General features: G+C 46.7%; 1 protein-coding gene across 1 annotated transcript; it reads right to left on the bottom strand.

Annotated features, from left to right (window-relative positions):
• Window positions 1-7,630: 7,630 nt before the first annotated feature.
• Window positions 7,631-10,611, bottom strand: LOC125129881 (glutathione S-transferase Mu 5). The gene is made up of 8 exons (XM_047785088.1): window positions 10,521-10,611; window positions 10,062-10,137; window positions 9,665-9,729; window positions 8,929-9,010; window positions 8,742-8,842; window positions 8,326-8,421; window positions 8,126-8,236; window positions 7,631-7,831 (listed from the first exon to the last, which is right to left on the bottom strand). The coding sequence occupies exons 1-8, from the start codon at window positions 10,566-10,568 to the stop codon at window positions 7,733-7,735; spliced, it is 678 nt and encodes a 225-aa protein (XP_047641044.1). The 5' UTR covers window positions 10,569-10,611; the 3' UTR covers window positions 7,631-7,732.
• Between the last annotated feature and the right edge of the window lie 2,764 nt (window positions 10,612-13,375).

Below are 13,375 nucleotides of genomic sequence, written 5' to 3'. Positions count from 1 at the left end.
ACTTTCCATCATACAAGTGAGGCAGAAGTTGCAAACATCACAATTAATCACATTCCATTTGTGATCAGTTGTGTGGCTTTACCTAGTCCCCAGGGTAGATACATATTTCAACAGGAGAATAGCATTGGTGACTGTCTGCAGTCTCTCCCACACCCAGGAAAGTGAGGATAAACGTTAAATCGAAGACAAGGAGAAACCTTAGGTTTAAGCCAGTATTTTCAGGCAAGGAGGACAGAGACTAAAGTATTAAAGATAAGGCCTTTATCTTCACATAGACCTTGTTGCTACTAAAACAGGAAAAAAAATTTCTAGAGGTATTGGGTAGCTCACTGAATCCCTGGGAGGGCCAGAAAGGTGGCCTTGGCAGCTGGGTAGCCAGGAAGTGTGCCTCACCACATATGGGACTGTCCTAGAGACAACCCCACAGCCACTGCTGGACACAGACAGTGAAACTCCAACCAGCGACACGTGGCAAAGATGTGAATGTCTCATTACTGCTGCCTCCAAAATCCTGATCCCTCTACCATTCCCCTCGCCAGATAACAAATTCTCAGGGCCTGCTTCTTAGAACTGAGATTCCGCACTGCTGAGTGCAGTTATCAGAGCCTGGGTCACAGGCCTGGAAGAACAAGTGAATTAGTTAGGATTAAGTTCTGCTGTATTTATAGCTAAATAATAACAGTGGCTTAAATAGGACATATGTTTATTCCTCATTTGAAAAAAAAAAGATGTGCAGATAGATAGTTAAGCACTGGGAATGTTACCTTCATAGTAACCTTAATGACCTGACTTTAAAAACTTTATGCTTCATCATCCTTGGCAGGTGTTTTCCATTTTTTACATCACCTCGTAGACACAAAATGGCTGCTTAAAGCCCTGTCACATCTGTGTTCCAGACAGCAGGAGGACGAAAGTGGAATGGAGTTAGCACAGAAGTTCCCTCTTATTGAGACTTCCTGGAAGTAATATACACTTCAATTTATATCTCATTGACTAGAACTTAATCTTTGTCTTTAGGGCAACATATAGAAGTTCCCAGGCTAGGGGTCGAATTGGACCTATAGCTGCCAGCCTACACCAAAGCCATAGCAACGCAGGATCTGAGCTGTGTCTCTGACCTACACCACAGCTCACCACAACACCGGATCCTTAACCCACTGAGCCAGGCCAGGGATTGAACCTGCCTCCTCATGGATACTCTTCGAATTTGTTACCGATCAGCCATAACAGGAACTCCAGAAGTTAATCATTTTGGAAATGACATCCTTTGCCTGGGATGTAACATGTCCAACAGAAGTGGAGAATCTGTGACAACAGAAAATGGGAAGATGGGTATTGAGAGTCAACCGGCAGGCTTCTACCTTGGGAGGTTTGAGAAATTCCTGACCTATAGGAAGGATGTTTAAAAGATACAGAGGATAGAGGTCTAACAGAGATGTATTCTTGTCCACATGTGCATTTCAAATAGTCATCACTACAGCCACCACCATAAGATGCTCCTGCCTAACAGAATGCAACCATCCCTGGGCAAAAACGCCCCCATCCTTTTTCTCTGTTCTCCCCACAGAGGAATAACCCAAAGTGCCATTAACTACTGCATCCAATTCCAAGTTCGGCATCTGTGGGTAACATTCAGATTGATATTTTTGAAAAGGACAGACTAGAGCAAATGTCGGTGACTCCCAATTCACCCTACATGAAATAGTATTAGAAAGGGAGGTGAAAAAAGGGAAAGGAAGGTGAGCTCTGGAATGTCACAGAAAACAGCCTGCACTCCGACGTGCAGATAAGCTGTTCTGCATTTATCGTCAGTGCTTATAGGACACCCTTCCTTGGGGAGAGGATTCCAAAGAGATACTGCATAACCAAGCTTTTATACTAAATACAGATGTTTGCAAATTAAAGTTACTGCCTGGATCAGCCCTTGCCTCCATCCTTCTGATGACCCCCCCCCTTTCAGGTTCACTGTCATCCCGCTTTATTGTTCTACCACTTGACTGATGACTGACACAAAGAAATCAGCCTGCCCTACATGGTAACTCATGGCTTGGAAGCAGAGAAGAGGAGGGTCCAGTCCTGGTGGATCCCATGTTCCTCCTGAACATACCCACTGTCACAGCCCCACGTAGTCAGATCTGGCTTTTCCCCAGCAGACTCCCCTTGGTGGGGCAGCTCCACAATCCCCTGATAAAGCACAGTTCTGTCCAAAAGGCCCAAGAGCCAAGCTGTGTTTCCTGCATCCTACTTTTCCCACTCAAAACGTAATTTTGGAAGGAAGCAGATATGGTTTCAGTTACAGTTCCCAAAAAAAAAAAAAATCTGTTAGTACTGTTAGAAACATTATACACCCCAGAAGATGACGTACAGACCTATTCTCATTGTCCTTCCAACTTCTCATGGGCATAAACATTACCCTGTTTGTTCTATTTGCACCCGCCCCCCCACCATTGTAAACGCCCTCTTTTAATGACAATAACCTCAGATGGGTCCTCTGTCTCCATGTCCACAAGTCCTCCACAGAGCAACAGCTATTCATTTGAAATTCCAACATACACACATCTATTGAATCTTTTCTTCCGGATTAAATCTCATGGGCGAGGCACCTATAATTATCTCTATTAAAAATCCCCAAAGAACACTAAGAGCTCATGCTCACTGGGTTTTGGCAATGTTTCATTCCGATCTGGCTTAAGCAGGAAGCAAACTGGACCATGAAATCTCTTCACCCCCCTCCAGCCTCAGAGTTCTTTGCTATCCTGGGATCTCTTTGAACCTGAACTTCTGTGCTAACTCCAAGCACTTCTGCCATCTGCTTTAAGAAGAGGCCATTACCTATTGTGTTCTGCTCCCAGTCAGAACAGAGAGGAATTTTTAAAATTCCTTGAGGTCATTAAGCACTTTTCTGAAGTAAATTCTTCTTTTCTCCCGCCAGTTCTCATCAGAAGGAAGGAATATGCATTATAGGGTGCCTACTTTGTGTTGGGCTCTACACAAGCTCCAGATACAAAAACATTGCTTAGGACACAGTTCCTGCCCTCGGGCAATGTATGGTTTACTGGCAGAGAGACAGACCCTTAAACCAGCAATTAGAGTTCAGTGCGTACTGACAGAGACAAACGCCAAATCCCACAGGAACAGATTTAAAATTGGCATTTGACGGAATTCCCTTTGTGGCTCAGCGGTTAACAAACCCGACCAGGATCCTTGAGGATGTGGGTTTGATCCCTGGCCTTGATCAGTGGGTTAAGGATCCAGCGTTGCTGTGCCTGTGGCGTAGACTGGCAGCTGTAGCTCCCATTTGACCCCTAGCCTGGGAACTTCCATGTGCCACAGGTACGGCGCCCCCAAAACCAAAAGAAATAAAAATAAAACCAGTGCATTAAATTAGCTGGGGGAAGTAGAGGAATGTCTGTCAGGAGAAACTAAATCTCAGAGGCTTAATGCACATTAATTTCCTGCTCATGCTCCATGTCAGCTGTGGGCAACAGGCCCTGGTTCTCATGGATTTTCTGCTGGGCTCCTCCTCCCAATCATGACAGTGGTCCAAACAGATATGGCCACTCCCGCACTGGCTCTTAACACTCCTGCTTGGAAAACTGTGTAATGTCCACAAATGACATGTGTAACTTCGCCAAAGCAAGTCAGAACATTACACGTAAGTTCAAAAGGGTAGCGAAGCTTCTCCCAGAGGAGAGCAAAGAGAAATCTCTGGTGGCCATCACTTATGCTTCCCACGGGGTTCTGAACTGTGACTCCCCCGGGCAGGGGCTTCTCAGCTTACCTTAGAGGATGAAGAGGCATCAGGCGGGCTTAGTTGGCCAGAGCAAAAGCATTCCAGGCAGAGGACAGCAAGTCCAAAAGCAGGAAGATCAAAGAGAACATGGTGCACTGGGCTAATTTATAAATTTATCTAACAATGGTCCTTCTAAAGTGCTGTAGAAATACCAGCTTATTCCTTACAAAGTCCTAGGGAGGGGGGGTTCATTTGTCAGAGAAGGCACAGAGGCACAGGAGGCCAGAGATTACTGTGGCCAAGCCAGGATCTGAACCCAGGCAGCCTGACTCTAGAGTCTAGGGAATTCAGGAAGGCTGGACCTAGTGCTCTAGGGCACCTGCCAAGAGATGTAGCTGCAAGGGAAGCAGAGGTCAGGCTATGAAGGATTTAGTACCCTCGAGGAGACTGTCTTTTTCTCAAGGCCTAAGAAGCCACTTAGTCCTATTCAAGCAGGGGAAGGGTAAGAACAAACTTGTATATTAGGAAAATCATTAGTTAAATATCTTTTCCTTCTCTTTTCCCTACCATCCATCTAGACCCCCTAAATTTGTTGTATCCAGGTGGCTCACCGCAGAAGGATAAGGAATGTGTAATTTCTGTACCAAGTCCAGGTGTTTCCGTAAGCCCTTAAAGATCCATGTCCACACACATTGGAGTCCCTCATCTGCCCACCCCACCAATAAAATAACTCTACAACTTTTGCTTGAATTGCATAAGCTATTTCCTTCTGAACTGGAAAGGCCCTAATCCAGTTGCTCAATCTTCAACAATGAAACGAGTTTCCTTCTTTTTGGGGAGCTGCTCCACCAAATTTAATGCACCTATCACGAGTTTTGTTTTGAAAAGTTCTTATTGATGCTGCTTGCACAAACCCATCACTGGTATACCAGCCTTGCAACCTATGTGTGGCCTGTGTGCCTCTGGGATGTCAGGGCATCTACACCCCTTCTTTGCTTTCAGGCAGCCATTGTGACATCATTCTCTTCTTGCCCATCACAGAACTAGCATCAGGTGTGGTTGGGACATGGGGAAGCCAAGTCTTGGTGTGGAATGAATCTGCTCCTCAGAGATGCCTTCCCTGCTTTTTTTTTTTCTTTTTTTTTTTTTTTTTGGTCTTTTTTCTTTTTAGGGCTGTATCCTAGGCATATAGAAATTCCCAGGCTAGGGGTCGGATCAGAGCTGTGGCCACTAGCCTACACCACAGGCACAGCCAACACCAGATCTGAGCCCTGTCTGTGACCTACACCACAGCTCATGGCAACACCGGATCCTTAACCCACTGAGTGAGGCCATGGATGGAACCTGAGTCCTCGTGGATGCTAGATTCATTTCTGATGAGCCACAACAGGAACTCCCTTTCCAGCTTTCTTGATTTTGGGTAACTGTTAAGTGGATTTTCCCTAACATAGTAACTAGAAAAAGTTGGAACGTGATTTTTCTACAGTTTATCTGGAATTCATGTGGAAAAAATACTCCATGCTTTTTAAACCTCTCCTTTGCAATTGCCATGACGCTCTGTCATCAGTTTTCCCCAGGATTCTCTTCTCAAGGGACTGCAGGGCCAATTTCCCATTTCCATGCCTCTTCCCTGTGGTGAACAGACTCTAAATGGCCCGGTAATCCCACCTTCTGGTACTCACGCTCTTGGGAATCCTCTCCCTTTGAGTGTGGGCGAGACCTGTGATTTCTTCTAATAAAATACAGCAAAGGTGATGGCATGTCGCTTCCTTGATTACATGACATAGGACTGTAGTGTTCTTACTTCCAGGAGACTAGGTTTCACTCACTAGGTTTGAGGAAGCAAGGTCATCATTGTTGGGTCACAGGATATGATTTGAATTTTAGAAGATATTGACAAACTGTCCTCCAAAGTAGCTATACCAATTTACAAGTTCACCAGAAAGAAATCCTTATTTCTCCAAGCTTTGCCAACACGTTATAAATTTTAAATGTGTTCATCTGATAGATGGAAAAATGGTCTCTTATTGGTATAATTTGTAATTCTTGGATTATAAACATCTTTTTAACTTTTTCTTCTTTTTTGGCCATCAATACTTCTATTTACATAAATCATTTATTCACAGATTTTTGACCATTTTTAAAAAACTGAGTTGCTTCCAAGTTAGAATTGCCACCATCAAAAAGTCTACAAATAATAACTGCTGGAGAGAGTGTGAAGAAAAGAGAACCCTCCTACACTGTTGGTGGGAATATAAATTGGTACAACCACTATGCAGAATAGTCTGAAGATTCCTTAAAAGACTAGAGTTAGGAGTTCCCGTTGTGGCGCAGTGGTTAAGAATCTGACTAGGAACCATGAGGTTGCGGGTTCGGTCCCTGCCCTTGCTCAGTGGGTTGACGATCCAGCGTTGCCGTGAGCTGTGGTGTAGGTTGCAGACACGGCTCGGATCCTGTATTGCTGTGGCTCTGGTGTAGGCCGGTGGCTACAGTTCCGATTTGACCCCTGGCCTGGGAACCTCCATATGCCGCGGGAGCGGCCCAAGAAATAGCAAAAAAAAAAACTAGAGTTACCATATGATCCTGCAATCCCATTCCTGGGCATACATCTGGAAAAGATGAAAACTCTAATTCAAAAAGATACATGCACCACAATGTTCACAGCAGCACTATTTACAATAGCCAAGACATCGAAGCAACCTAAATGTCCATCAACAGATGAATGGATAAAGAAGATGTGGTACATAAATACAGTGGAATATTATTCAGCCATAAAAAAGAATGAAATAATGCCATTTGCGGCAACATGAATGAACCTAGAGATTATCATGCCAAGTGAAATCAGATAGAGAAAGACAAATATATCACTTACACATGGAATCTAAAAAAAAAGATACAAATGAACTTACAAAATAGACACACACACATATAAAAAACAAACTTATGGTTAAATTAGTAATTTGGATTAGCAGATACAAACTACTATACATAAATAAGGACCTACTGTATAGCACAGAGAGTTATATTCAATTAAAAACAAAAAAAGCCTGAGTTACCTTAATGATGAGAGCTCTTTATATAGTCTCTATATTGGTCTTTTATCTCACTTGCCATTTAATTTTGCTTAGTTGTTCCTTGTCATAAAAAAATCTTTAGACTTTGAAATAATGTTCAACATGTCAATCTTTCCTTCTGAAAAAAAAATTTTATGGCCACATCCGAGGCATACAGAAGTTCCCAGGCACAGCTGTGGCAACACTGGATCCTTAACCCACTACGCCTGGCCATGGATTCAAACCTGTACCTCCTCAGTGACCTGAGCCTCTGCAGTCAGATTCTTAACCCACTGTACCACCATGGGAACTCTCATTTATGGCTTTTTAAAATGGCTTAGAGAAACTTTTCCTACCCTATGAACATAAATATTCATACATTTTTCATTAATACTTCTATGGCTTTGTGTTTAACTTTAGGCCTTAAACTCCTCATGTTAATTTTAATTTTAGTATGTTAATTTTAGAATGAGATAAATCAATTTGGTATGAGGACTGGGTCTGTTATTTTTAATTGCTAAGTAACTGTCCAAATCCTGTATACTGGTTAGTCCACCAATTTGAAATATCTTCATCACATACATAAGGGTCTGTTTCTGAGCTCCAGTTCTGCTGAGCCCACAGTACCACGAAGTTTAGCTTGGTAGCCGGTTTCATTCCACACACCTCTTCTCTACAGCTGTGCAAGCTCACCTTCCTTTCTAGTACTCACTCTCAAGGGCTGGGCAAGAACCTCCAGCCCATGAACCAGGTGTGGGGTGGGGAATATCAGTGTGGCAGTGATGGAATTCACATGTCCTTCACCTCCTTCGGCCTTTACTCCCAAGACAAATCCAGCTGGACACCAGGAGCCTAAGTGCTATTTATTGAAAGGAGCAGAGAAGAGAGAGTACAGTCCCCAAGGGACAGGGTGGAACAAAACAAGCAGTGCAAGTCCGCCTGGTGCTCAGTATAGTCTCTTGTTGCCCCACTGGGCCATCTTGTTGTTGATGGGCATCTTGAGGAAGCGGTCAGACTGCATGTAGGCAGCTATTTTCTCCAAAGCCTGAAGGGAAGGCACACCAAACCTTAGAAAGACTCTAACCCAGTGGAACAGAGCCATTCCAAAATAGCAACATGCACCCCCTACCCCTGCTACTTCTTGTAGACAGTGCCTTCAAGGTATGGAAGCCTGGGCCTTTCCAAGGCTTAAAGGTTTACAGGTGCCCAATCACTGATCCTTTAGGCAAAAGCTGGTGTTGGGCGAACTCAATTGGTATTGGGCAATCTGCCACAAGGGGGGCCCTGGGGGCGCAGGGGAGCCTGCATTTTGGTGAGAGAAAGGTGCAGGGAGCATCACCTCAAAACGGCACATGAAAGCCTTCAGATTTGGAAATTCATCCAGGCACCTGGGCTCAAAGATACGGTTCTGATCTAAGACGTCGTAGGTAAGGAAATCCACAAACGTGAGCTGCAGGGACAGAGAGAGAGTCAGGCATGAGGAGCTCATTAACACCTGCAGAGACAGAGAGAGATCGCCTTCCTTTCCTTTCTTCCTACCTTTTCCCCTGCAAACCATGAGTATTTCCCCAGGAACAAGGAGAACTGTTTCAGCTGTCCAGGTAGCTGTTCCAAGTACTGAGGCTTCAGCTTTTCCTGGGAGAGAGGCAGGTAAGAGGGAAGGTAGAACAAGCTGTCATCATCCACAGGCCAGTAAGAGCGTGGGCCAGTGACACACACTTTGTGGCCCCTTCTCCAGTGTTTTCCTCTCACTGCCCGAAGGCAGGGGTGGCGGGACGGAAAGGAAGAGGGGCTAACCTCAGTTATACGACAAACAACCCCTCCCCCCAGCCCCAAATAAGAGTTGTTTCCCATTCTGACAAACTTGGTGGGAAGGAAGCAGCTGCGGAACAGAGCAGCTTGGGTTCCTAAACGCTCCTTCTTCTTCATGTCTTTCACCGGAGGAGGACACTCACGTGATCAGGACTGTAGCAGAGTCTTATCAGCTGCATGCGAAAATCCATTATTTGGTTCTCCATGATGTCCACTCGAATCTTTTCTTCTTCAGTCTCCCCACCTGCAGGCCAAATGACGAGAAATCACCTGCGGCCTCATCCTCTCCCAGGTGAGCAGCCCTCATCTCATCAGCCCTACCCCACTCACACATGTTGTGCTTGCGGGCGATGTAGCGCAAGATGGCATTGCTCTGGGTGAGCTTGTTCTTCCCGTCCATGAGATAGGGCAGCTGGAAAGAAACGGACAGACCAAATGAATGACCTGACTTGCTCTGGCCTCCCTGTCTCTCTCTCTCTCCTGGAGAAGATGAGACTTGAAGGAAGGGGAACAGTAGAGAGGAGATGTGTTAGGAGAGAAGAAAATAAGTAGAAGGTAGCCAATGGGTCCTCACCTGATTCCAGACAAGGGTGCTTAATTCGGGGGGGCGTATGCACACGTGCATGTCATGGACCCTTTCTTAGAATAAGGCTTTGAAGTGCATAAAGCAGATTGCACAATTTATACAACACTCAAAGAACAAAATTGTAAGAGAAATGACAAGAAGATGTAACACCCATCACAGTTTCAAAGTATGATAAATGGAAATAATATTTATTTACAATTATCTGCAACATATGTAATATAATTTGAAAATATCTGATTTCTGCTAGTGGCAAAGTCACGGGCATGGCTAATACCCAAGGTCCACTTATTGGCTATATTCATAACAAGCAATTGATAACTTTTTGTCAGTGGAAATGTCATTTTTTCCCTCTAAGCTCCCCTGCATTCTATCTATTCTCAAGTTAAGAGCCCTTATTCTAGACCCCCCCCCCCAAGAGTAGAGAGGAAAAGAGCAAGAATAGAGTCAAAGGCCTTCCCTTCTGCCCCTAAAGCCACCTACGTTAGGAAAGTCCAGGTCTAGTTTGTATTTCACATCCAGCCACTGGCTTCTATCATAGTCAGGAGCTGTAACAGAGGGAATGAGGTGAGATCCAAGCTCCTTAAAAGCCCACCTGAGTAGAATAAAGATTTAAAGACACATCCTAACTCCAATAACCTCCCAAACCCAGGCCCCAAAGCTTAACCTTTCAGTGCTAAGATAGGGCTGGGCTAAGGCACAGCAAGAACTCCCGCCTTTCTCCCCACATAGGACTCAGCAGACAGCTCCCAAATGACTGGGTCCTTAGTCCTACCGGACCTTGGCGGGACTCCACCCCTCAGGGCACAAGAAAATAGGGACACTTGGAGGACCTGCCCGGCTCAGCGCGGCGTCGCTTGGGCACCCAGAGGGGCATTACCTTCCCCGCAGATGTACCGTTTCTCTTCATAGGATGTATCAGTGAACTCCAAGAGCATGCGGATGGCATGCGCCAGCTGAGGGGGGGGAAAGGCCCCCGCTTCAGCGCCTGCGCTGTTCCCACCCGCCTCCGCACACCCCCCGCCCGCCAACGTCCCCATTCCCCTCGGCCCAGGGCTGCTGAAGGCCTGCATCCCGCCGAGGCGGTCGTTAAGCGGCCCCCGAGACCGACCCGGGCGGCTTGCTGCCCTCAGCCTCCCTCCCCCGGGCCGGGGATCCCAGAGATGAGGCAGGAGTCGGTTTCCGCGGCCCAGGAGCTCGGCTGGGCTCGGCCGCGCAACGTTGCGCGTCGCGGCGTTTGGGTCCCGAGTAGAGACCTTTCTCTCGGAGACCGCTGATGATGAGCACCTCCGCGTCCGTCTCCCAGACCAAGTGGCCCAGTGGTAGAGACGGCACTCACCCCGCGAATATCCCAGTAACCCAGAACCATAGACTTGGTCGACAGCATGGTGACTTCGCTTGCGTGCCTTCGAGGACTGGAGGTGGTGAGCGGAAAAGCGGGCCTTTATACCCTACGTAAGTGGGCGTGGCCAACGTGGGCTCCCTGACTCCGCCCCACCTTCCTCGTCCCCTCCCTCCGCCTGTTCTCAGGGCCACGCGCAGGCTTGACTTCTGCAGACCTTGCAGTTGGGACCGGTTGGGGCGAGTTGGAGCGGCTTGGGGCGGGAAACTACCCACACCGCCCGTCCTCCCGCCCCTGCTCCATGGGCAAAAGCCAGAAAGGGAGGGCATAGCTAGAAGACTTGGATTTGGGGCTCTGCACTCTCCACTAGTGAAGCCGTGCTGTGTTTAATAGTGCCGGTTAGAGTGAGGTGAGCGCTGATAGCGCACGTGGTGAGGGCCCTGATTACCGTGGGAGAATGGAATTCACGCCATTAATATTTATCGGGCGGGGGTGGAGGGATCTGGGGGAGATGGGCAAGTACCAGGAGGCTACGGCTGCTGCCCGCCAGGGAATCTCTGCCCTTGTTGAGGGTGGCTGGGGAGGAGCCCAAGGCTACTCAGTGGATTTCTGGTGTGGCTTCCACAGCACAGCTGCTAAGGACACAGAGCCGCAACCCCCTTGCCTGCGTACAAGAAATGACATTTTCCCCTTAGTTTGGCTGAGGCAAAGTTGGGACTTTTTAAAAGGACATTTCACTAAAAGAAGAAAGGACAAAAGCACAAATGCATAGGGACAGATCTATCAGTGCACTCCAGGAGCATGCAGATGGCATGTGCCAGCTGAGGGGATGTCTGGGTTCCTCCTCCCAAGATAACAGGCCAGTCACAAATTAACTTGGGGTACACAACTAATACTTATTGAACGTCTATGGTATCCTAGGCAATAGTCTGGGTACTTCATGTATGTTAGCTTAATTTGTTCAATTTAAGCTTCACACCAACTTCTTCCCCATTTTGTAGAAGAAGATTATAGAGGCCTGGAGAGGTTGGTTGAGCTGCCTTTCTAAGCTCAAGTTCCCATGGGTGGCCTGGGATTTGAATCTAGGTCTGTCTAATAGCACAGCTTGTGCTGGTTCCTCAGCATTTGGATATCCAGATGGCCTCGCCTCATCTCAGTCTTTGCTAGGAAATCTGGAGGGCACCCGGCTAAATCACTTTTTCCTGGTCCTGAAGGGTTTCCCTGTTTCCAGGACTCCTTCATCTCCATGAAGCCTCAGAAGGCAATATATCAATATCTCCTTTCCCCATCCCCCCGAATGAACTTTTCTGGTTACCTTTTTTTTTCTTTTCTTTTCTTTTTTTTTTAGGTCCACATCCATGGCAAATGGAAGTTCCCATGCTAGGGGTCAAATTGGAGCTGTAGCCACCAGCCTACACCACAGCTGTGGCAGCTAGGGATCGGAGCCGTGTCTTCAATTTTCATTGCAGCTCATGGCAATCCTGGATCTTTAACCCAGGGATTGAGCAAGGCCAGGGATTGAACCTACGTCCTCATGGATATTATTCACGTTAGTTACCGCTGAGCCAAAATGGGAACTCCCTTTCTGGTTAGCTTTTGCCCTTGACAGTCAGACATTAAGGGTCTCACCTTTGTTCTGTTTGGTGAGGGAAAATATTTGTTGTCCTATTTAGTGTTTTAGCTAGAAAGATGATTTTCTGAGGCCAGGTACTTGAGGGAATGATGTAGGCAGTTGGAAAATTTGGATATTCTAGGGCCCAGGCAGTGTTACGGTCATAGTCAAGTTCAACTAAGAGAAACTTAAGGGAACATCTTAAGAATCCTTAAGGAGCCCTGGAGTTCCCATCGTGGCTCAGTGGCTAACGAATCCAACTGGAAACCACGAGGTTGCGGGTTCGATCCCTGGCCTTGCTCAGGGGGTTAAGGATCCGATGTTGCCGTGAGCTGTGGTGTAGGTTGCAGACGAGGCTCAGATCCTGCATTGCTGTGGCTCTGGCATAGGCCGGGGGCTACAGCTCCGATTAGACCCCTAGCCTGGGAACCTCCATGTGCTGCAGGAGTGGCCCTAGAAAAGGCAAAAAGATTAAAAAAAAAAAAAAAGAATCCTTAAGGAGCCCTTAATTCATAGGTATATCAAGCCTTATCTATAAGACTAAATCAATGGAAGTGCAACCTGTTATGTAGGGAGGAAAGTCTGTGACAGTTGTGAGATTAAAGAAGGCTATAGGCTTTGTATACTAAATATTAGAAGCCACAGGCAGTCCAGACTCTTCACTTAATCTTGAGAAAACTGGGACCCAGGGAGCTAAATGACTTGCCAGAGTTCACACCGCCAGTCTAATGTTCCAGTCCCAGGTTCCCTAGGCTCTGCCACTGGGCTCAACTTTAGCTCACTCGACAAGGGGGTACAGGGAGTTCCCATTGCGGCACAGCAGAAACAAATCCAATGAGTATCCATGAGGATGCAGGTTCGATCCCTGACCTCGATCACTGGTTAAGCGTTGCCGTGAGCTGTGGTTTAGGTTGCAGATGTGGCTCAGATCCTGAGTTGCTGTGGCTGTGGTAATAGGCCAGTAGCTCTGATTCAACCCCTAGCCTGGGAACTTACACATGCTGTGCAGGTGTGGCCCTAAAAAGCAAACAAAACAAACCAAACAAAAAACAAGAGAGTACAAAAGCATTAAAAGAGAAAGTTGCCAAGTAGAGCCTGGATCACGGCATACTTTTTTGTGCTTTTCTGGATCATCAGTATGGCTGATCAAAACCTACCCCTGGCCGCCCCAGAACTCTTTGCTCCTGTGAAGTATTGTGTCCTCAGCTGTGCTGATGCCTTGGGATGTCCTGGGGGAAAT

This window comes from Phacochoerus africanus, chromosome 6 (genome assembly GCF_016906955.1).
Source record: "Phacochoerus africanus isolate WHEZ1 chromosome 6, ROS_Pafr_v1, whole genome shotgun sequence".
Taxonomy (NCBI): Eukaryota; Metazoa; Chordata; class Mammalia; order Artiodactyla; family Suidae; genus Phacochoerus; species Phacochoerus africanus.
The sequence above is the reverse complement of the archived record's forward strand: the minus strand, read 5'-3'. Positions and strand labels throughout refer to the sequence as shown.